The sequence below is a fragment of the Mytilus edulis genome, chromosome 8 (assembly GCF_963676685.1).
Source record: "Mytilus edulis chromosome 8, xbMytEdul2.2, whole genome shotgun sequence".
Lineage (NCBI taxonomy): Eukaryota > Metazoa > Mollusca > Bivalvia > Mytilida > Mytilidae > Mytilus > Mytilus edulis.
The window spans coordinates 48,254,940-48,281,183 of record NC_092351.1 but is presented as its reverse complement, the minus strand read 5'-3'; the positions used below and the strand labels follow the sequence as shown (position 1 = coordinate 48,281,183).

The 26,244-nt window shown below is 31.7% G+C and overlaps 1 protein-coding gene and 1 long non-coding RNA gene across 2 annotated transcripts in view; one reads left to right on the top strand and one right to left on the bottom strand.

Moving 5' to 3' along the window:
- Positions 1–8,205: 8,205 nt before the first annotated feature.
- Positions 8,206–12,006, bottom strand: LOC139487032 (uncharacterized). The gene is made up of 3 exons (XR_011655720.1): positions 11,758–12,006; positions 10,303–10,434; positions 8,206–8,561 (listed from the first exon to the last, which is right to left on the bottom strand). It is a non-coding gene; the product is annotated as an uncharacterized lncRNA (long non-coding RNA).
- Positions 12,007–12,426: 420 nt separating this feature from the next.
- LOC139484149 (uncharacterized) overlaps positions 12,427–26,244 on the top strand; it is a 44,631-nt gene continuing 30,813 nt past the window's right edge. Inside the window, exons 1-4 of the mRNA XM_071267879.1 lie at positions 12,427–12,595; positions 19,567–19,722; positions 24,726–24,887; positions 25,467–25,511. Of these exons, the coding sequence (XP_071123980.1) occupies positions 12,520–12,595; positions 19,567–19,722; positions 24,726–24,887; positions 25,467–25,511 (439 nt within the window). The 5' untranslated portion in view covers positions 12,427–12,519. The remainder of the gene's footprint in view (positions 12,596–19,566; positions 19,723–24,725; positions 24,888–25,466; positions 25,512–26,244) is intronic.

Sequence of the window (26,244 nt, the reverse complement as noted above, 5' to 3'; positions counted from 1 at the left end):
GAAATTAATATGAATTTAACTTTTACGTTAAAAAGAAATAAAATGTGAAATTCTGTTCTTTTTGAAATGGCGCTCTAATGTGGTGTTTTGTAATTTGAATAAAGGTGTTCTTATAACAAGATAAGAATCTTGGTTTGGAGAAAAACTATAAACTTGGTTTGAGGTTCAACAGTGATTTCAAGTTTTGTATAAAGAGTTTTTAACAGAAAGATTGATAGCATAACTAATTCTTTTATTTTGTAAACTGTTTAGCTTTAACATACTCATTTTGCAAAACAAAGTATTATTATACCAGCTATAATCTTTGTGGTACTCATCATATACCAGTATTGTAAAATATGGTTAGTGTCTAATTTTAAAGTTGTATATTTCAAAAATTAAGTTTTGGTTCAACTGTATGACTTTTTATCCTTTATTTTACAGTAGAAAATTATTGTACTTTCACAAGAATTTCAAGAAAGTGTATTTTTGAAGATCTGTTTGTGTTTCATTAGCAGCAATATGTTTTCTTTAGAAGCAAGATAAAAATGTTATGCTTCTTCTTTATTTAAAAACCAATAATAAAAGGTTTGTTTGAAGACAGACAGTGTTTTACTGAGTGATCTGCTTATTATTATTGTGCCTTGCCACAGTTGATATGGTAATAGTATTTGCCTGTTTTTGAATCCTTCAGTCTGTCAAAAACACATCAATGCACCAAGACAATGTGTCTAAAAGCTTGCATACTTAGTTGGAATGATTGTGTCTTATACCATTCTGTATGGTCTGTTTGATTTGACAATTTATTAGGAGATACAAGACTTTAAAAATAGTTGCAGCAATGACACTTTGTGAACACAATGAAATCAAGTCCATTTTACAGTATGCTGTCATACTAGGATTGTCAGGATTCTGTGTTATTGACAATTTTATACAATAATGATTTTGTTGGATTACTAGCATTGGTATGTTTACAAAGCGAACGAAGCACATCATATTAGAATGTATGATATTGTCAATAGCACAGGATGGTTTTTACTATTTTTACAGGATTTGTTATTGTTGGCACTTTTGAATGCCTCACCTAGGAGACTATTTGAAAGAAAATTTTGCATACATGGTAGGATTGTTAGCCACCATGTGTAGTTTACCATATTACAGTATCTGGTCTTAGGGAGGGATAGATTATTGTTTGTTAATATATCACTCTGATTCAATAAAAAAATCTCTTAAACACATTATTAATATCTGATTCATTGATTTACAACACACATGTGTATGTTAGGTTTGGAGGATATGTATATTAACAAACAATCAGCATTTCATGGGAATCAACTGCTTTTTTTTAGCCAATTTGTTCCTCTATTCATATGAGACTGACATCATACAAAAGCTTCTAAGGAATAATGGAGAGAAGCTAGCATTATCAGTAAAAGTCACTTTCCAGTGGATAGTTTTCTCATTGGCAATCATACCACTATTTTTAGCTGACCGATCAGAAAGAGCTGTGAGCTTTTGCCATCACTCGGCATCCATCATCGTTCGTCCGGTGTAAACTATTTCAAACATCTTCGCCTCAGTAACTACTGAACCAATTCCTATCAAACTTAAGATGAATGATCCTTAGTGTATTTAGAATGAAGTTGAGTTTCTGTTTTTTTCTTCTTCAGAAACATGACTGTGATGTCTAAAGATAGAACATAGGTGTAAAAATAAGTTTTTGGCTTATATCTCAAAAACCATTTCATCCAACCCATTTAGAGCAAATCTGACATGGGGCAAAAGTGTTCATTAGGCCAAGTTCTATCAGATTTGAAAATTTCAGATGAATCTAATAACCCATTTTTGAGTTGCTGCCACTAAATTAGTAATTTTATGGAATTTTGGAGTTTTTAATGGTCCGAACAGTTTAGGAACAAGAGGCCTAAAAGGGGTCAAAATAAGTACTTTTCTAGTTTCGAGACAATAACTTGTTTGTAAGTGTATGGATCTTTCTGAAATTGTACCTCAAGGTTCCATTTCATAAAAGGGAGGTTGGGATTGTTTATCGGGGTTATGGCCAAAACTGTCTTTAGAGAATTAGAGACCAAAAAGAGGCCAAAAACAATACTTTTCTAATACTTTGTATAAATTGCTTATTTCTTGACCAATTTCAATGGGGTTTTATTCTTGAATTCTTGGGGTTCTTAAATCTGCTTAATGTAACTGTGTATTAAGTTTTTGGAATTCGGTCCCCGTTTTTAAATTTGTCCACATGAGGACTCAAGGGCCTAAAATTAAACTTTGTTTGATTTCATCAAAAATTGAATTATTGAGGATCTTTGATATGCCAAATCTAACCGTGTGTTTAAGATTTTTAATTTTGGGTCCCGTTTCAAATTGGTCTACATTATGGTCCAAAGGGTCTTCAAAAATTGAATTCTTGGGGTTCATTGATATGCTGAATCTAAACATGTATTTAGATTTTTGATTATGGGCCCAGTTTTCGGTTGGTCTCAATTGGGGTCCACAACTTAGTTTTGTTTGATTTCAACAAAAATTGAATGTGTGGGGTTCTTTGGTAAGCTAAATCTAACCATGTATTTAGATTTTTGATTTTTGGACCCTGCTATCAAATTGGTCCACATTGAGGTCAAAAGGGTCCAAAACTAAACTTTGTTTGATTTCATCTATAATTGAATTCATGGGATTCTGTTATTTTTCTGAATCAATTCATGGTCAGGTATTTAGATTTTGGATATTGGACCATAATAAGTAAATTTATTTTTTAAAGTTCATTAGACGACATTCATTCTGTGCCAGAAACCTATGCTGTGTCTACTTTTTAGTCATAATCCAAATCCAGAGCTGTATCAAGCTTGAATGTTGTGTCCATACTTGCTCCATCTGTTGAGGGTTCAACCTCTGTGGTCGTATAAAGCTGCGGCTTGCGGAGCATCTGGTTGTTCTTGAATATTATTAACGATAAAGATAAATTGTAAACAGCAAAAAAGTTCAGCAATGCAAGATCTATAAATAAGTTTTATACTACCAGAATTGTCAATTGACCCCTAAAAGGAGTTATTGCATTTTAAGGACAATTTTACACAATTTGTTTATCTGGTCTTACTTTCAAAATCTTCTACTCTGAAAATACTGAACTAATTCCAAACAAACTTAAAATGATATGCTTCTTTTGCTTTGTTAACAAACAAATGCTCGAAATCCAATAAGATTTGTTTGCACATGCGCATATTGACTACTGCAGAAAAAAGATTCTTTATCAATTTTGCACGCATTTAATATATTTTCTTAACTCAAAACACTTTCAGGTTTGGTTGTTTTCAGTTTGACAAACTCCCCATTTCCAGTCTCAATTTTATGAAGCTGAATGATCATTAGGTTATCTAGAGTGAATAATGTGTTTTATTTTCTGTTTCGTCAAAAAAACATTGCTGCCATGGTTAAAATAGAACATACAGTTTTTGATTACCTTAGCCGTATTTGGCACAACTTTTTTGATCCTCAATGCTCTTCAACTTTGTACTTGTTTGGCTTTATTACTACTAGTATTTTTGATATGAGCGTCTGGCGTACTAAATTATAATCCTGGTACCTTTGATAACTATTTGACTTATATCTCAAACACTAAAGGATTTAGAGCAAATGTTATTGAGGTAAATTTGTTCATAAGGTCAAGTTCTAGCAGCCATGAAATTTTCAGATGAATCTATCAACCCATTGTTGGGTTGCTGCCACTAGACTGGAAATTTTATAGGAAATTTCGCAGTTTATTGTTATTATCTTGAAGATCAATTATGATAAAGATAAACTATCAACGCCAAAATGTTCAGCAAAGTAAGATCTACAAATGAGTGTTTATGACCAATATTGTCAATTGATCCTTTAGGAGTTGTTGCCCTTAAAACGAGATGTTTTCACAATTTGTTCATCTTGTATGCTTACTTTAAAAAATCTTCTCTTTTGAAAAAAAACTTTTTAAAAAACTTTTTTGGATTCGAGCTTCACTGATGAGTCTTTTGTAGACGAAACGCGCGTGTGGCGTCTATATAAAATTTAGTCCTGGCATCTATGATGAGGTTATTGAAACTGCTGAACTAATTTCAGTCAAACTAGGGCTGAATGAGTTTCAGAGTATCTAGTATACATATTGCGTTTTATTTTCTTGTATGTCAAGAAACATATCCACTTTGACCAAAACTGAGCATACGGGTAAAATGCATTTTGTTTTTGCTTTTGACAGATACAAAGAACTTTTAAATGCACTTTCAAGACACTCATTAATATATACTGAAAAGCAAAAAATTATGATTGTGGAAAGATTTAAGCAAACATTACAGATGAGCGATTCAGGCTCAATCTTGAGAGCCTCTTGTTTTATAAAAATATTTTTTTTTAATATTTATTAGATATCTCCACCATAGACTCACGACTCTAATACCGACAATTGTTAACAGTGAACATTTATCTTGCATGTCTAATACAGGCATAGGTTACCTAAGCCGTTATCGGCACATCTTTTTGAAATTTTGGGTTCCCAATGCCCTTCCACTTTGTACCTGTTTGACTTAATAATTATTTTGATCTGAGCGTCAATGATGAGTCTTATGTAGACGAGACGCACATCTGGAAAATTAAAGTATAAGCTTGGTACCTTTGATAACTTTTTACACCACTGGGTCGATGCTAATGCTGGTGGACGTTTCGTCCCCGAGGGTATCACCAGCCCAGTAGTCAGCACTTCGGTGTTGACATAAAAATCAGTCATATGGTCATTTTCTTTTAATAAATTTCCTGTTTACAAAAAAGTAAATTTTTCGAAATACTAAGGATTTTCTTATCCCAGGCATATATTACCTTAGCCGTATATGGCACACCTGTTTGGAATTTCGGGTTCTCAATGCTCTTCAGGTTATACTTGTTTAGCTTGATAATTATTTTGATCTGGGCGTCACTGATGCGTCTTATGTTATGTACACGAAACGAGCGTCTGACGTATTAAATTAAAAGCCTGGTACGTTTGATAACTTTACCATTACTTTTTAGTGTATTTGTGCGTTTTGATTGATCACTGATCATGATTAAAAGAACAGAGATACAATCTCAAAACAACATATCTCTGTACCTGATATCAAGTCATGAATACCTTTAGAAGTTTACATATTAGGGCTTTCCATTTATCTGTGGAAAGACCGGTTGTTTATGTTCTTATTATTTTTGAAACCTTGCTGAATGCTTGTTATAAGTGATATGCATTTGTAACTTGATTTCCCTAAGTGATATACCTAAAACCTAAGGTCTTTTTACGTGAGACCCAATTATAATAGAATAAGTTCAAGGTCAAAGGTGAAGGTAATGTTTTAAATTTCTATTTTATTTTATTTAGAAATTAAGATATTGACAAAATATTTTAACTGAATTGTTAGCTGTGATATCTTTTCGTGTGATTTTGGTTCAAAAGGTAACATAGATAATCAGAGTTTTCTGCCATCTTAGGTTTTAGATAAAACGTGTATTTATATAACCAATGAACCATTTATAATAAAGACATTGGGTCTTTTGTTTTGAGGTCCTTGGTTTATGACATTGAAACTGAGGTCAAGGTTGTTGAGGTTTTCATATCCCAGATTTAGACAATTGCTTTAACTTCGTAACTTCATATATATAGATGATAATGTCATGGAACATTTTGGTAATGTCATATATATATATATATATATATCCTTGAATAAACTAACTGAATGCAACCTTGTGTAAACCGGAAGTAACTTTTTTGTACTTATTTTATATGAAAGTTTATAGAATCATATTTTTTTGAATTGGTGTGAACTATACTATTATTTCATACCGGAAGTGACATTTTTCGAACCAGAAATAAAAAAAATATATCCTGATTTCCACCTAAAGTGTATATAAACCATATATTGTATTTTTGTCGAGCCTGCAACTTTTGTTGCAGAAAGCTCGACATAGGGATAGTGATCCGGCAGCGGTGGCGGCGGCGTTAGTTATCTTCTTAAAAGCTTTATATTTTAGAAGGTGGAAGACCTGGATGCTTCATACTTTGTTTATAGATGCCTCATGTTACTAAGTTTCCGCCAGTCGCATGTCAAATTTCCTTAACCTCATTTTTATGGTTCAGTGACCACTTGAAAAAAAAGTTCAAATTTTTTGTAATGTTGAATTCTCTCTTATTATAAGTAATAGGATAACTATATTTGATATGTGCGTACCTTGCAAGATTCTCATGTCTGTCAGACAGTTTTCACTTGACCTCGACCTCATTTAATGGATCAGTGAACAAGGTTAAGTTTTGGTGGTCAAGTCCATATCTCAGATACTATTAGCAATAGGGCTAGTATATTCGGTGTATGGAAGGACTGTAAGGTGTACATGTCCAACTGGCAGGTGTCATCTGACCTTGATCTCATTTTCATGGTTCAGTGGTTATGGTTACATTTTTGTGTTTTGGTCTGTTTTTCTCATACTATATGCAAAAGGTCTACTATATTTGTTGTGTGGAATGATTGTAAGGTGTACATGTCTAGCGGGCAGATGTCATGTGACCTTGACCTCATTTTCATGGTTCAGTGGTCAAAGTTAAGTTTATGAGTTTTTGTCTTTTTATCTAGTACTATATGCCATAGGTCATCTATATTTGGTGTATGGGAATATTTTATGATCTTTATGTCAGTCGTGCAGGTTTTATTTGACCGTGACCTCATTTTCACGGTTCATTGCACAGTGTTAAGTTTTTGTGTTTTGGTCTATTTTTCTTAAACTATAAGTAATAGGTGAACTATATATGTTGTATAGAAGCATTGTTAGCTGTACATGTCTGCATGGCATGGTTCATCTGACTTTCACCTCATTTTCAAGGTTCAATGGTCTTTGTTTAGTTATCTTGGTTAATGTTAAGTTTATGTGACAGTTGTTATAAAGCTTAGCTTTATACTTAGGACTATCAACATAATATCAATGATTAGTATAGAAGGCGAGACATTTCAGCGTGTGCACTCTTGTTTGTATGTGAATAGTTTGGTGTTTATAGAAGATCTTTGATTTGGGTTTGCTTTATACTTTCAAAACTTTTATAAATTCTAGTTTTTGTCTTGTCTACAACAAAAGTCACAGAATTCGAGACATGGATTACAATCAGACGGCATAGTCTTGTAAAAAGCTTATTTGAGACATCAATGCTCTTCAACCTTGTACTTGTTTGGCTGTCTAACTATTTTAATCTGAACGTCAAGATGAGGCTTATGTAGTAAAAACGCGCGTCTGGGGCAAATTCAAAATTCATTCCTGATATCTATGATGAGTTTATTAACTGCTATACATTTATCTTTCATCCCAGAACAACATATCGTTGTTATTATTATATCAACTTACATACTAACACTGTAGTGTGAGTAGTGAGTACACTATTTTGTTTTGCGATTAAATTCTATTTTAGTTCTCATTTCAACTTTCCAGTTACTAAGAATCAACTGCCAATTTCTCCGCAGAATAATATTATGTGCTTTATTGTCGATGTCTCATTTAGAACGGCACGATCGTGTAAAGTTTTTCCTACTTGAACAGGATGAGCTCCTTATACAAGTACTGAGGAAGAATGACAGAAATATTATGAAATTGCATAATACGTACACAATCACGAATTATTTGACCGGTACGATTTGTCGGTGTCTCAACTAACTTGCGACACATTTGAGGACTAAGATCGTGTACCAGTGCAGTCGTCTAATCAATAACTGTATCGATTTTGTTACATTCCTGATTGTAACATGTTTACTGAGTGCAGATGATGCTTGCATAGTATAGACGCATACCCTGTCGACGCCCCCGCTCTCACTCCTTTTGGATTTCATGCGTAAAATTTAGTCTGTGATCTTGATTTGCCTTCTCTTTATATCGATTTTCGAGATAAAAAAAACTGTTGCTTTAATGTACAAGACTAAAAAAATGAATATCTTTTTAAATTGAACAAATTAGATTGGACAATGTAGTGATGAAATGGAAATTTGAAGACATCTTGCACACATACTGAGAGTGTGTACCGGAACTAGGAATTATTTGATGAATTAAAAACACAGGAATGCATCAGTTTAAATCTTCCTTCCTTTACTGTATATATTGATTCTTGCGATTCTAATTACTACTATCGATAAGATATGCATAACCTTTCTTCCTTTGAAGTTTTTGTTTTCGTTAAATAAATAACACTTTAAAGTATTTAAATGTTTTAATGGCATGAGGGTAAAATTTCATTCTGTATATTTTGTTTTGATAATGATTTTTAGATGATGTTTAGTCATATGTTGATAATTGTAAAACAACATGATGATGCTATTGGTTACATATATGTTTGCATGGTCGAACAGTTTTGATCCATTCAGATAATTTCGGATTTATTTTTTTGACAAAATCTTCATCGTTAAAAAATAAGAAAAACACACAAAAATAAGCTAGCGATCGGAAAACAAAACTGCCCAGTGCTAACATATAGGACCATCCCAAAGTCGACGAATCTTCATTTTTAGCTCCATATACAGACAACACAATTACCATACACAATGTACCTGAAAGTAAAAACAAAATATTTTTAAAACACTTGCAATTTAATGTTTTGCATCGCATTAAGTGTAACTGTTGTTATTAAGTTGTATTAATTCAACCAGTTGGAAAGTTTCTTGTAGTTTTGATAGCATGTAAAAGCGAGAGTGTTTGATTGATAATAGGATTTACTTTGCTTTTTCTTATCACATTGCTGTTTTGTACTTTGATAACAACTCTTAGTTTACTCAAATAAGGGGTTAGATTATCTTAACGATGTTTGATTTTCGTAAATTCATTTTTAAATATTTTCAAAAATCATGATAAGAAACCCGAGGAAATAGCATGAACCCAAAACGGACAGTTACTGTATGTTTCAAACAATTTGACAAAAGGTGAATACGCTTGATGATTCACATTAAAGACGAATCTTTTATTTTGACTCTTGAATAAAAAAAAAAGAGGAGTAATATCACATATTTTCATAATCTTAGAAAAATCAAAGCATTCATTGGCAAGATTCATGTGATGTCTTGTGAGGTTGGCAAAAAGAAATTACAAATAGAGTACAAAATGTATAATGTAAAATTCGATTATATTTACCAATTGGTCATTTGATAGAAGTTTTAAAGTGATCGATATTCTATGTGAAACACTTTAAAATGTATTATATTGCGGCTGTGTAACACAAGCCTTACATTCTATATTTATATTGTGCCCATGTAATATAAGCCAACAATTTTAAAATCTTTTTGAACGTGCTCCTCTTTAGCAGGTGGAATATACAGAAAACAAGAAAAAGAAGAAGATTTATTATTAATTATAAACTTCATTTCATATTCAAAAAAAGTAATAGCTTGTCAAAAAAGGCTAACGGTCTCTTAGCTGATGAAAATGGAAAGTGTTGTAGATTAATTCATTTAGAATAGCCTTGCATATCAATCAACAAATTTTACCACACGTGAGGTCACATGTTATGACGTAGTTTATCGTTTAACGTTGTGTGTTTTTACAAAACACCAGGAGATTCGGCTATTTATAGACAAAAGTAACCTGTGTACCAATATCCATGATTAATGACCAGGCAAAATCTAATTGCTAAAATAGAGAGGACAAATCCGAAACGCTACAGGATTGTGCTAGGTTTGGATTGTCCTAACCAATCAACGAGTTTTAATTATTCACGTCTCGTAGTATCTTTCAATCAGGTATAGTAAGAAGCATTCATCTACATACTGTCCATCTTTTGATTCCTTATAACGTCTCTTCGGAGACGTTAACAAGCCAATTACCTTTAGGCAAATATATATAACGACCCTGTTCTTTATCATCCAGTGCCAGTAAGTAGAGAAAACTTTAACACACGTGATCGATTGGGAAGCACATTTAATAATAAATGTCAGGCGGTAAACAATAAAGGGAAATAACCCATCAATAATCATACATATACCTAACACATGGAGTAAGGGAGATACCACAAATCAATATGAGAAACAATCGATACAATAAATTTGTGCAGGTAAAACTACAAGTTTTTAAAGTCTTTCAGGAGCTATAAATCTACTTTTTAAATATGATTATAAGTGCTTTCTCATTTTTACTGTACATAAGGCACACGAGTCTGTACTTTTGATAATCATAGACGTAAATATTACCCAGAAAATAAAAAGAAATTGCACATCAGAATTGATAATCTTAGAGTTCTATTACATATTTCTATTTTGAACACAATAAAAAAAAAACAACACCCATATATTATAAACTTACTTGCAACGCTATATGCAATCCACACTCTTATAACATATTTTTCGCAGCAATCAAACAAAAGTAAACAAGGTAAAACAATTGTATCCAAACACAAAATAATGAGGAAGAAACATCCAGTTGCTGCAATATATCCTGAAATCATTAATGAAAGTATATTTGAGTGATTACCATATCTTCTATTCAATGACAGTACATTACATCGATTGGATACGTTGTGGAATCCAATTAAGGCAACAGAAATTTACCGATCTTCTTAATTCATAATTCTTACGAGAAAATACAAATCAGGTTACAAAAACATTTATCATTAATATTCTTCAGTTGGACAAATTATGCACATTTCAAAAGATAAATCTTAGATTTTTTTATTTGGGATGCAAGTCTTACTGATAAAAAAAATAGAGCCTTATTAAATACCACAAGACACTCATACGGCTATCAACAATGAGAAAATCCATACCGTATAGTAGGTTATAAAAGGTCCAGACATGAAGATTATGAAACAATTCAACTCAGAAATTAACGCCCTAATTTGTAAGATTTTCAACCATTTATATATATATATATATATATATATATATTTATCACATGTTCAGCCGAAATACTGGTCAACACGATCCCATCCAGCCATCTTAAATTAGTATCATGATGCAAATCTTACCTTGTTAGTTTGGCTTTATACATATTTTTATATGAGCGTCACTAATGAGTCTTAAGTAGACAAAACGCACGTCTGGCGTACTAAATTATAATCCTGGTACCTTTGATAACTATGAACTTGTTCAATTAGAATTTTTAAATGCCTAATAATTTTACTTCAACACGCTAAAGAAATAGTAATTTACTGATCAAATTAATATTCGTACGTATTTATATGAACTTAATTTGGTAACTACATCATCTTCTTTTCAAATTGATCCACGTCAAGATACATTGAATGTTTGATTGTAGCTAATTTTAGATCCTACATAATTTAAATCTATTTATAATTTTGAAATCAATGAATTCAAAATATCCAATTTTGTGTGGGATAGGTATACAATAGTAACTTATTATTTCATTGGCGATATTTTTAACTTTGCTACAGTCATTGTGGTAAGTACGCCACCATACACGTTTGGCGACAGACCAGGTAAAAGAATTAATCATAATATTTTGCAAAGAAATGTTAATAAGTGATAAGTTACAGAAAGTATATTATGACAAACTATAACACCATTACACAAGTGTAACAATTGAATCAACACGATAATATAACATATCTTTTGAAATGACTTTGGTTGTTGTCCATATGACGAAACCCAAAAATTTCTTATTTATGAAATAGTTCAAATTTGATTGATAGATATAAGAAGATGTGGTGTGAGTGCCAATGAGACAACTCTCCATCCAAAAAACAATTTATAGCTTGATTTTTCCTTGTTTCAGATAAGTTTCAATTTTAATTTTTCATACCTTTAAACTGTTTAGATGAACAGCATGTTCCATTGAACAAGAATGTTTCATTTCCTACACTTCGTGATCTATTTGTACCGTAAGAACATTCCTTCCATATTCCCGAATGATTTATATCATCACTTGTCCAATGGCTGGTACTGAAGCTAACATACATCAGATAATATGATGCAAAGAAACACTGTATGAAAACTGTACATAAGAAAGCAATTAACATAATTTTGGTATATTGCTAAAGTGAAATATGTACCTGTTTCGTGTGAAACTATTAAATACAGCAAATGAAATATAACGCATTAACAAACTGATATCTAATATCTACTCTTTGTATCTTGCTTACATATATGACAATGATCTGAATTGAGCCCATGCCGGAACTAACATTTGTAAAAATGTCCTTTTATGATTGCTTAACGATTTGAATTCAAGTATTTAAATATTCTTTCTAAGTAACCAATGACTAACACATTGCATATTTTCCCAATTAGCTTGTTCTATGGTATCTCAATTACAATTAACTTATTTATAGACAAAAGTTTCATATCCTTACACTTACAAACCAAAAGTCAGTGACGTTTGTGATTTTGTTGGAATTTCTATATATGTAATACTAAAATTGATCATTGTATAGCAGCAATATACTTTGAAACTATGAATCGCTATGAAAAAATTACATATATAATTATATTAATTTCATTGCTGATATTTAATATTTCGTTTTGGATTGACCATTGGTCGACATCAGAAAATGCTTCACAAGGAATGTGGGATTTATGCTTCAAATCAGACGATAATGGTTGCTGCCAATCATTTCCAGATCGCGGTCATGAAACACCAGGTAATGAAAAAATATGTAACATCTGTTTATATATAGAAAAATATGTCACAGTGAATTCATTAAGTCATATATAATTTGTTGAAATTTTCAAAGAGTTTGACAAAACACGTGCAGTTTTATCTTTGCATTCTAAACCCATAGAACATAGCTTTTATCCACATATATATATATTCATATTTCCATGGGTACAAATTAATTTTTCATCGCAGTTTAAACCTTTTAGACTGCATCTTGCTGATTTTGTTTTAGCCCATTTCAATAAGATCAAACAAAGAGCCAGTATTAAATATAATCACAATATCTGGATTATTCATTTGTTATTATGGAATCTATTCATAAATATATTTATCACATATTTGTTACGAATATCTAAGGTTTTGCATATGCAAAAACCTCAAAATGGACCGGGGCAAAAAAGAGTATATTAATAGTGTGCTCTGGTTCCAAATGACGTGACGTCATTGCATCCTGAACGACGCTTTTGTGATAAAATGTTTTTACCCGTTATGTTTCATTAAATTATTATAATTGATTTTTTTCTCCTTTCTGCAGAACTTAAATATGTGATAAATAGATAATAGCATGATTTTTCCATATTTGCCCTGGTATCATCCCTCGACCCATATCGTCCCTTGGCTAAAGCTTCGATGCCGATATGGGAGTCTTGGGATGATACCAGGGACAATATGGAAAAGGGCATGTTATAATCTATACATATACATGTTCAAAACAGCATAGAGATCAGGGCATTAATTTGCTAACAAAATTAACTTTATCAGATGTATATGTTATCCAGAGAATATGATGTTTCAGACCTGACATTCTGTTTGTATTAAGCATGGTTTTATAATGGTCTGGGTGTAATCTGCTTGCCTATTGTTTGGGAGGTCGTGGATTCGAATCCAAGTGGGATCACCCTTTTTATTATCCACATGTCTTAAGAAGTAAACACAATTTTGTTTTGTTTTAAAACCTTCCATTTATTTCAGAATTGATTTGTATGTAGATGTAGATAGAATAAGAGCTAAACTAGTCTAGGAAATCGGAAAGATTAATTGAATTATTATCATCCAAATAGTTGATTAACATGAAGGACTGTACACACAGTGTTTTTGATACATTTTACTTTTTTTGTATTGCGTTGTCATCTATGTAAAGTTTCAAATTGTAGCTTGTTTCAAATTTTACAATGACATGTTTGCACCAAAGAGAGATAATTTGGATCTTTTCAATGATATATATGCTCCGGACCGTATGAATATTTGGACCGTACGCGTACGGTCTGGACTGTATGCGTACTTTTTCAAAATACTCATACGGTCGGACCGTAGGCGTACTGTCTAATTAATATCATTAAGAAGTTGCTTAAGTTTATAAGTTACAAATGCATGTAAAGTTCATGTACAGATCAACATAACTTAACTCTCAAATTAATATGGAAAAGTTCAATTGTAATTGGAATAAAAGCTTTATTTTTTAACTAATAGAAAATTTACGCTTATCAAATCTGTTAATATCTTGTATTTAGCATGTCGATCAGTAATACATTAATTGAATTATGATCATAGAAATTTACAATATCGCAAGTTAACATAATGTGGGACGAAATTTTAGAATATTAGAAACTTTACAAAAAAATGCAAATGCAAAAGAACATGAATAAACTGCAAATATGTAAATGTAACAAATAACATTTGTAATGAAAAAAAATGTTTAAGACATTTTTATACCCTCGAGCATCCTTAAATCTCAACTTTTAAAAACAAATTATCTTTTCAAAAACAGATATTAATGCAATTTTCTAACAAACAGGTTGTGTATTCAATTATCTTATTAGAAAAAGATGTGAATGCTTCATTCATTATAGTATTGCGTAATTTATATCAATGTATCTGATTTGTGTAATCTAGACACATCCATTTCCTCGTAAAATCGTGAGATAAAGAGCATATTTCAACACATTCAGAAGTTTAAATGGTAGATCTTGTCTAGATAACAATACTATACCAAAAGGTTGAATTACAAATTTGAAACCAAAAACACCGTATATGAGTCTATTACGTTTATAAATCGTTTGCATTATATTACATTCAATTAATTCCACATTTTGTAACTTTTACCGTGTTATTCTATCTTCTGCTACAATTACTGTTTTAATGAATATCTCCAATACCGACAGCTCTGATATACTAATGAAACTCATCATACATACCAGAATAATAATTGGGTATGTTAGAAGCCTGTTTCGTCTGTAAAAGACTAATCAGTTACGTTTGAATGATAAAAGATAAATAGGCTAAATGAAGATTTTGAAGAAAATTGAAGTTAAAAAATTGGAAATGTTTTGACAGTGTACAGGTAATATAATCTTATCGTAGGTAGAACTTCTTTGGGTTTGTAATCTATTGGTTTATGAGAATGACCATATCATTGGTAATTTATGTGAACACGGATGTGCAGACTATTAGGTTGGTGGGTAGTTTTTTTTGTAAACATATATAAAATGAAAACAACTCGTTATTAATTTTATGTGGACAACACGCTTTGCTTGGTCGACCCTCACCAGGAACGTTCAAAGATAAATATATGAAAGCCGAAGATGTATAGGGACGAAAACAGTTAAAGAGCTACTATTTTAAAAATGACAAAATAGTACTTTAATATCAACAAATACATCTTATGTTAACCTTGCCTGAGGGAGTTAAAATGTCAGTTTTTTTCATTTCGAAATCTATAAACGAAAATAAAAAAAAAATGTTTTAATGAATCATATCAGTACCGAAGTACTGACTATTAAGAGTCTACTAAGCCATTAATTACCCATGGGGACTGATAATCCATAACATAGTTATCGACCCATTTCTGTGAGAAATGAAAACAACACGTTATTTTATTGATATTTATAGGGGAGACATTTTTATTTACAAAATATGACCAAGAAGTAGGGATTAATACAAATGCTGTTCATATACAACTATTCTAGACACAATTACGTCCAATAGCTCTGCATGTTATCGGTTTAAATAGTGATGATTAGAAAATTGAAAAATATAAATATTTCACCTTGTTTCTTTGTCCTATATGTTCTCGTATTTATATGTGTGTAGTCCTGTCATGTTATTTTGTCATTTTAATGTTATATTTAACATTGCCATTATATCAGGAGGTTTGGCATACCACAAAACCAGGTCCAACTCACCATTTTGTTTCTTAAAATGTCATGTACCAAGTTAGAAAAATTACTATTGTTACATTATGGTTTGTTTCTGTGTGTCTTATATTTCAATGCTGTGTTTCTGTTATGTTGTTGTACTCCTCTTATATTTATTGCTTTTCCCTCAGTTTTAGTTTGTAACCCGGACTTGTTTTTTTCTCTCAATCGAAATATGAGTTTCGAACAGCGGTATACTACTGTTGCCTATATTTCCCATCCATTCTAGGGTTTCTTCTATTGATATAAAAAATATCATAAAACATTTTATTTAAGAATCGAACAATACTAATCTTCATGTACATAAGTCTTGCCAGACCATCGTGAGTAGGTGCTATGTTTTGTTTATCATGTTGATGACTTAATATCTTTTTACTCTTGCTAGGTTCTTTGTTAAAGTCACAACAATGAGTCATTCTTAATTGCAATATCAACAGTGAAGTCAATTTGAGATATTTGAATGGGTAAAATTAGTGTTGAACATCATCTACTTTTGAAAATCTTTTGGTCGCCATTTTTTTTCAAAACAAACAGCATGTATCCACTTTAAAAAAGAGAAACAATGTTTGATTATATGCTGTAATAAAAATTACCTAAAAACACATATATGCAACATTTATTTGATTTCATCGTAAAAATCTTACAAAATATGTTTTCACAAATCGGCCCAAGTAGTATCTTTAAATTGCACGATTAATGCCTATAAATCTTTATTTTAAGTGCGATTTATAAACAGATTAATCAAAGGTGGAACATTCTTAAATACTATGAGTAGACTTCAAAAACTATTTAGAATAACACCTTTGATAAATGACTAAATGAATACATATCTTGTTATTGTTTACTTCCAACAGAAGCAAAAAGTTTGATACCTAAACTGATATGTTTTTTTTTAATTTCATTTAATAAATATGTTGGAGATGTTTTTAGGGGTTGGAAGGATATTATTAACAATAAATAACTTGAGAAAATTGATATAAAAAAGGTCCCATAGGAATTTTATTGAGTTTTAACGAAGACGTCAGACGGAGACTGTGTGGTTCTGACACCTCAATTATCAAACTTATTTTGGACCAAGAAATCAAAAAGACACACCATTCATATTCATCGATAATCAATTGGCCATTTATCATATACAGCTGCAGTGTAAAAGTCACGTGATGACCAAGATATGATGACCAAATCAACTCATCATAGATACCATGAATCAATTTTTTTGAAAAGCAGGCTTGCGTTTCGTATGATGAATTTATTTACTGCAACTGGATCGATGGTAGCACTAGCATAAAAGTCAACATTTCAATGTTGACATGAATTATCATTGACATGATCATAATTGCAAATTAACTGTTTACAAAACTATGAATGTATTCAAAATAATTATATTTTCTACCCAAGGACTAGATTTACCTAGATTTATTTTAACAAAACGTTTCAGAATTTTGGGTCCGCAATGGCTTTCAACTTTGAAATTTATGATGGCCTTTTTAACATTTTTTTTATTCGAACAGCACAGATGAGGCCTTTGTAGATGAAATGCACGTCCGGCGTAAAGAATTTTAATCCTGGTGCATGAAAATAGGAAGAGTTTTATCAAGTACAAAAATATCATCAGTGATGCTCGAATAAAAAATTTAAAAAAGCAACATTTGGTTCTATTTTGTTAAGTGCCGAGGAACCGAAATTCCAAAGACATTTCCAAATACAGCTGATGTATACTTCCCCTTTGGTAAAAAATCCGCAGTCAAGCAAAAATTGCTAAGTATTGTAATTGTTTATCGCTAATGATTATCACTTACATTTGTTTTTTTTACCAAATATCGTAAAAAACGTATTCTATCGACCGAAACCCTCACTAAACACATAGATCAAACAATTGAAATCGTCATCAACTCCTTATCACATTTTAACATGTTTGTTTTTATCTTTCACTTTTAATTGATACATGTATTTATTAAAAAAATATAAACGTATTTCAAGGGCGAATTAACAGCATGACAAAAAAAAATTTACGGTACCAATTTTCTTGCACCAGATGCGCATTTCGACAATACATGTCTCTTCAGTGATGCTCGTGGCCAAAATATTTGAAATCTAAAGCTTATATAAAAGATGAAGAGTTATAATCTAAAAGGTCCAAAAAGTATAGCCAAATCCGTGAAAGGAATCAGAGCTTTGCATGAGGGAGATACATTTTTTAATCTAAAATAATTTCTAATATTTTGTAACAGCAAATTTTAATAACACAAAAAAAAATCCGTATTTTCATGCAAAATGTTGGCAAAAAAAAGTTTCCATTCAAACCGATATTTTTTTGTATTGCACCAATTTAAGGTAAAGATGTCATGTAATCACACAGACTCCCTGGAGTCTAGTGAATTCTTGACGACTCATCATCGGATATACATGAGTTATAGACACGACACGACAGGTAGGAGGACATTTTCTGGATCTACATTCATCTGGATCGACATCGAACGTATTTTGAACTGAGTTTTACTGTGCGTATTGCTGTGTGTTTGTTTTTTCTACATTGGCTAGAGGTATTTGGGTAGGGTTAAGATCTCAAACACATGTTTCGCCCGCCGTATTTTTGCGCCTGTCCCAAGTCAGGAAACTCTGGATTTTATTAGTATCTCATGATATTTAATTATATGTTTTTGGTATATTTTGGAGTTTAGTGTGACGTTCATTATCAATGAACTAGTATTTTTTGTTTGGGGGCCAGCTGAAGTTCACCTCCGGGTGTTGGATTTTCTCGCTTTATTGAAGACCCATTGGAGGCTGTCGGCTGTCTTCTGCTGTTTGGTCGGGATTTTGTCCCTTTTGCACATTCCACATAAATAAATGTTCGTCTAAAATTAAACATTTTGTACACAACTGTTCTGGTTTATTTTCTACCATTCTGAATTGCACTAATTTTACTCAATATTACCCGACTGTAGTCTGACACATACCTGTTCTCAAACATTAGCTTGATCATACTTAAGATTTGACACTCCTACACTACCGTGCGAAAGTAGTCATGACCTATTTCAGAAGTGTACTCGACTTGTTTTTCACCAGTTTTGACGTGTTGTCAATGCATAAGCCATACAATCATTTGATAAGTTACTTTCTGATTTGAATTTTCCTTGGAGTTTGGCATACTGTTATTTTGCTTCAATAATACTCGACCAAGTAAATTTGTAAAGTTCTGGTCGAGTTGTCTGAAAATTAGTCGAGTATAGTTAGGACTTAATGAAGTATGAATCAGATCTAGATCAAGCAGTATTCGAGCAATACAAAATGCAATATTCAAACTTAGGTCGAGCAATTCAAATGCAATATTCAAACTTAGGTCGAGCAATTCAAATGCAATATTCAAACTTAGGTCGAGCAATACAAAATGCAATATTCAAACTTAGGCCGAGCAATATTCAAACTTTCTAAAATAGTTAGGTCCTGATCGAGAACAGGTCTAGTACAAGATAAAAATGTTTAGTATGTTTCAGACTAGAGTTAAGATTTATCAAGTAGAAAGACAAGTTTCGAAGGATGGAGTAAAATTCAGCACATTTCAGTTGAAATAGTGTTCATTTCAGATTTTAATGGATTCTGGTTACCACAGGTTTTTTTTGGACTGTGCAGGGTATAGTTTATGTGCGTCCATTTTCGGAGATGTTTTGTTCACCAACTTATTCTTTTTCAGAGATATTATAATGTCTTAATCAGTCATGTATATATTCAATAAGTGTTTTTCAATTTTGTTTTTCTTCAGATTGGTTCGTCCAATTCCTTTGGGCTCTGTACGCAGCCTACATTTCTATAGCAATTACTTGCATCATATGTCCATACTGCGTCCTGTTAAATCAGAGGAATATAGAAGGAAAAGAGTGTATGACAGTATTGCTGATTGCTTCTTGTTTTTCTTCAGGTATCCATATATATTTTGTAATTAGTATTTTCCTTTGTTATGCAAGGTGTGTTGAATATATATGTGTTTTTTGTAAGTAAATGAAAATGATACTGAGTAAACAAGGTACAGTCGACGAGCTTGTCTGCCATGCTATACCGATATCAGAAACGCTCATCTCCAACCCCAAAAAATAATCAAGAATGTTAGCCCTGATAACACATCATGAGCAATAACGAATACAACTTTTCTTTAGGAAATGTATGCATCAAATCATGTAAACAAATATACTGTGGCAGAATGCAGAGAAGCAACGCAAGCAGAAATATCTCTGAAAACTGGTACACTATTTTTCCATACATTAAGCAATGGAAGATGCTGATCAGTTTATAGAAGAAGAAAAAAATTCGATCGAATTGACACTATTTCGGTGTGTAAAATTTGTCAAACATATCAACCCAATTTTTACAATAATTAAAAAATAATTCATTGTAGGGATGACGCACTGTCATTAAAGCTCTCGAACACCGAAAAATTTATCAACATATCATATTATTATAAAGATCCTAATATGTAAGGTAAATTTTTAAAGGATAAATGTTTCTACTAGCTAAATAGTATCATTTATGTTTTCTTAATGCATTTTGTCAATTAAAACTTTTTCTGATCGGTCGTCACAAGCAATTTTAGATAGTTCAAATACATTCTAAATGAATATTTCGTGGAAGGGCAGACCACTAGATAACACACCCGTTCACAAACAGATAATGATTTTTATGCCCCATCTTCGATAGTAATGGGGCATTAATCCGTATTATGTTTTCTGGTCTTGGGTCCTTTTGTTTGTACGTTCGTTCGTCCGTTCGTCCGTCCGTATTTCCCGCTTTATTTTAAATAATTTAGTCACTATAGTTTTTTATGAAGTTGAAGTCCAATCAATTTTAAATTAAGTACACATATTCGCTATGATATGATGCCAAATTAAAGTTTTTACCCCAATTTCACAGTCCATTGAACATAGAAAAAGATAGTGCGAGTTGGACATTCGTGTACCATGGACCCATTCTTGTTTAATATGCAATTTTAATATCCCTTATAACACCAGCCCAGTAGTCAGCATTTCGATGTTGAAATGAATATCAATTATGTGGTGGTTTTAATATATAAACTGTTTGCAAATGTATGAATTATTCGCGAAACTATGGACGTTCTTATCCTAGGCATATATTACCGTATCCGTATTTGGCACAACCTTTTTGAAATTTTGGGTCCTCAATGCTCTTAATACTTGTTGACTTTCTAACTATTTTGATCTGAGCGTCAATGATGATACTTATAAAGACGAAACGCGCGTTTGGTATATCTAATTATAAGCCCGATGAAACAACAAAATATATGGTTTACTGTGCAACATTTTTTAAAAATTGAACAATAAGGCCGTTTCGAAAAGAGTTTCCATATTTTGTAGTTGAAAATGATGTTGAAGGACAAATCCTTCATTTCATTGTTTGCACATCAATTTTGATCACCCAAGAAATGTTTTGTCTTCACAGCCATTTAATGATATTTTTAATTAATTGAATACTATCAACGCTCTGTAAAGATCGCAGAACCTTTTTTAATAATTTTTCTTTTGTCTTGGGAAAAAATCTATTCGATTTTATAAATAAAAAAAAATTGGGAATGGAAATGGGAAATGTGTCAAATAGTCAACAACCCAAACAGAGAACAGATAACAGCCGGAGGCCATCAATGGGTCTTCAATGTAGCTAGAAACTCCCACACCCGTAGGCGAGCTAGGTTCAGCTGGCCTCTTAACATAAATGCATACTAGTTCAGTGATAATGGATAATACTCCGATAAAAACTTCGATATATACACAAAAAACTAAAATAAAACGCATACAAGACTAACGAAGGACAGAGGCACCTGACCTGGGGACAGGCGCAAACAATACGGCGAGGTTAAATATTTGTTTTAGTTTTTAGATCTCAACCCTCCTCCTAAACCTCTAACCAATGTAGAAAAACAACCACACAACAATACGCACAGTAAAACTCAAAACAGTTCAAAAGAAGTCCGAGTTCGATGCATGTCACAATAGGTAAAAAATGTCTAAACAAAACGAGAATGATACATTATTGAGTAAAGGACTAGCAGTTACTGACATTCCAGCTCCAGACCTCAATCAACCGATTGAAAGATTACGTCTTCATCATATGAATATCAAGAACATCCCTTCCCGTTAGGCGTTTAGTATTATACCATCATATAATGCAACAGGCTCTTAAACAGAAATGTATATCAGTTCAGTAAAAATATACTAAACTCCACAACATGTCAATGAATCAAACAAAAAATCATACAAAACTATCAATAGTCAAAGGCTCCTGGATTTGAACGTAATACAATAAAAATAAATAAAAATCTATGATATGTGTAATGCATTATAAACAGCTCATATACTATATCATAAACCTCTGTTAAAAATGCATTTATTATGATGTTTGAAAAAAAAAATATCAAAAAATATCATTTAATTATTTGTTTTATGTTTTCGAATTGAAATAATACAAATCTGAAAAAGGTGACTTACAGTGTGTGACACTATTAGGAAGAAGGGTGCCTAAATTAAATAGCTGTCTAACTCTAAACTTTTATTTCTTCAAATTAAAGGGTTGAAATCAAGTTTTAAGTGTATTTTACTTTTAGTTATATACAGCGTTTTGGTTAGAACAGCCCATTTTGGGCCAGGTGAGCTGTTCTAACCATTTGCCGTCGTCGTCGTCGTCGTCGCATACCTGCAAACTGTCACTATGTGAGGGGGATTTTCCCCAAGGCGGCTCCCAAATTGAAATTTTGATAGAGCAATTTTGTCGTTTTTACTAATTGTCTGTTTATAAAACTTAATATTTTTCCCAAAAAAAAGGATTTTCTTATCCCAGACATATATTATCTTAGCCGTATTTGGTACAACTTTTTTGAAATTTTGAATCCTCAATGCTCTTCAACTTTGTTCTTGTTTGGCTTTATGAATATTTTGATATGAGCGTCACTGATGAGTCTTATGTAGACAAAACGCGCGTCTGGCGTACTAAATTATAATCCTGGTACCTTTGATAACTATTGTCCACAATTTTAAACAAAACAGATACTTTTACAATGACTGTAGGCTTGTAAAAGTATGAAGAAGCAAAAAAAAAAAAACCAACATACAAATGTATTTGAAGGTGTTTTGAGGAATTTGGCAGCCATCGTGCACGCAAAACCCCTATAGGCATTTTGAAATTTTTTTGGCAGGCATGCATCGTCGTCTGTTAAAGTCTTCTTCGCTTGAACTAATGGGCCAAAATATTGAAACTTGACCTAAATCAGCACTAGGGTATCTTGTTAACAAAACATTACCCGTCCACCAACCAAGATTGCTGTCATAGCTAAAGAGAGAGAATGGAGGTAGAATGCAGTTTTCGAATTGTATCTCTGAAACTGAAGCGTTAAGAGCAAACATGGGGTAAAATGATCAACATGTCAAGATTTATTTGCACTGAAATTTTCAGACGCTTCAGACAACCTGAGTTAAAATTGCCGCCCCTTAAAACTGTGCAGTTTTTGGTTATTATCTTGAACATCATATAAAATAAAGGTAAACTACACATAACAATTTTTCAGAAAAGTAAGCTCCACAAAAAGGACAGCATTATTTAAGTTGTCAACTGACCTCTTCAGGAGTTATTGCCCTTTACAGTACATTTTTCATATTTTTCCTATGAAACAACCTGGCTAAGTTCATTATAGATAAAGGTAATTGTATACAGCAAGAACAGTCAGTAAAGGCAAATCTATAAACGAGTCGCCATCATCAAAAATGTGATGAATTCTGTTTTTGTGTATAATATATGTCCTTTGTTTAATATGCATAAAGACCAGGGTGAGCAACATATGATCTTTGAGCCTCTAGTAATTTAATTTTTCAAACAATCATATATTGCTATTAAGTATTGCTCGAGGGTATAAAAATTTCAGAAAAAAGTTTTTTTTTTTCTTTACAAATTTTCTTTATTACTTTATTTTTTGTTGTTTACATCATTAAAAAAGCGCCAAACTTCCTTCCTTTGGTGCTAAAATGCCATCTTTTTTAACTCATCTGTAATTTTTTTATTTTTTATTTCGATATTTCCTTTATTTTTCCTATTAGTTTAACAGAAAGAAAAAGTATGTTTTCATAAATGTATGCTTCCTTCGAAGGCAGATTGTGAACGTCAATGATCGGTGACCCCAGTTTTTTATTTTATTTTTCTATTAAGGTAGCTTGGTGTCTTCCTCCATCTTGGATTTTGAAGAAGCAGATACCTTTTGCCTAGATATTTGATGAAATGTGTAATTCTTGAAAGTTGTTTGTGATTTCCAGCGAAAAGTGCACGGACATCGGACCCCAAATTTAGTACATTCGATATGGAATCTTTCTATCATATGAATGAACAAAGAAATAAACCCATTCTTAATATGGACGAATCGACAAAAAATCAATTCAACAATATACATAATAAGTTATCTTTTTCTAAGTAATTTTCTAAATTCTGTTTGAAACTTTTTAAAAAATGCATATAATTGATAATTATTTTGGTTTTTTTTCCCTGTATTTTTATTATTTTTTTACACAATATATTTTCCCGTATCCAAATAATTGTTTTGTACACTACTTTGTAATATTTTTCACTGAAAACGTAGCATTGAGGTGATTTTCCGGAATTTACCGAGTATGACCGAAATGCCATGCGATAACGTTACAGAAAGGCATGTGATAACAATCTAAGCATGTGATAAACTTTTCATATCAGCCCGCTAAGCACCGATTCGAAAAACATGGAATTTACTTCAATTCAATGCTATTGTCATACAGTAAAAATCATATGTTATTTAGTCTAAGTGTATGATAATAACTGTTTATCTCCCAAAAATATGGAAAAAAATATATGTGATACAGTTATAAAATACATATTTGAATAAAATAATTCTATTTTCAGCTATTTGTCTAATAATGGCTCTTCGCTTGTATGGTTTTAATTTTAAAAGTGTTGAGAGCCTTGAAGATCATAACCTTTATACGTCCTTCTGGCTAACAGTTGTTTGTGTGGTGTTATTCAGCTTCGATGGACTAATGATGACTGTAATAACCATTAAGAATGGTATGTTATTTAAATTGGAGTATACATTACAGATATAATTATAACTCAACATATTTAATTCCAAATGTCCTAAATTAATATCTGTTTCGAATCTATAATAAAAAAATCCCAATTAAACAAATATGAAAACACCACTTAAAACATTGCATTGCGACTAGCTATCTGCAGGATTTACCTCATTCAGTAAAGCTATTGGCCGAAAATGTAAAGACAAGGACGAATAACTACTCAAACAGTTGAAGAGTTATGTGAGAAAAAGAACATCACCCAAAGCTACGCCATTTAACGGATAAACCGGTATATAACAAACAGTTGTTAAAAACAACAGGATTCTGGTTATGGCAAGCAGGTAAAGAAAAACGACACAAAACATTATTATGATTTATGTTCAATAATGCTAAGGTTTAGCAATATGTACACAACAAAAATGAGAATAAAGGTATATGTTCAAGAAAAAAAAAGAAGTTATTGATCGCTCTGTTACTTTAAAGTTTCATTCGTTATTTGTGACACAAAAGCATTGTTTATATGAAAATATACAATGTACAAATACATATTTTTTTTTCATTTTGACAATAGGTTGTTGTGCTACAAGATGCAGAAATGCGCCAAAATCTACTTCTGGTTGGTATTTGTTATTTTTAATATTCATTTTCAAAAGGGTTTTCAATACACACAAAAAGTAAATATAACAAAAAAGGAAGATCTTGTATGATTGCCAATGAGATATCTCTCCACAAAAGACCAATATGACTGATAAATTAACAACTGTAGGTCACCGTACGACCTTCCACAATAAGCAAAACATATACTGCATAATCAGCTATAAATGGCCCCAAAATAACAATGTAAACCAATTCAGATGAGAAAATCAACGGCCCAATTCTTTATTACAACATTCAAGACCTTAATAGATAGTTTGGATTATCATATCTTTTTGTGTATATTTCAATCTCTGTTGTGATCTTTTTATTAGTGCTTGCGACTTACCATTGATTGATATGACAAAGAATAAAATGATGCGTTCGTTGATTAGCATTGTTTTTATCTGTAATATTTCATTGTATTGGTGGTTACTTTAACTACTCAAGGTCCTGATTGAACCGTGGTTTCTTTTTCACATTCAATTACCTGTTAAGGTTTAAACAGATACTTTATGGTGCTTTTTACGATCTAATGGTATTGAAAATTTACCCTCAAATATTTATAGCTTTTCCCGAATACTTAGTTTTAATCCTATTTACTAGGGTAAGTTTAATACATCTGCTGATAGACTGCTTTTACCCATTGGTATCATATGCTCAATATGCAATGTCTTGCAAAAAATTATTGTTAACATCCTTTTTTGAATATTTGC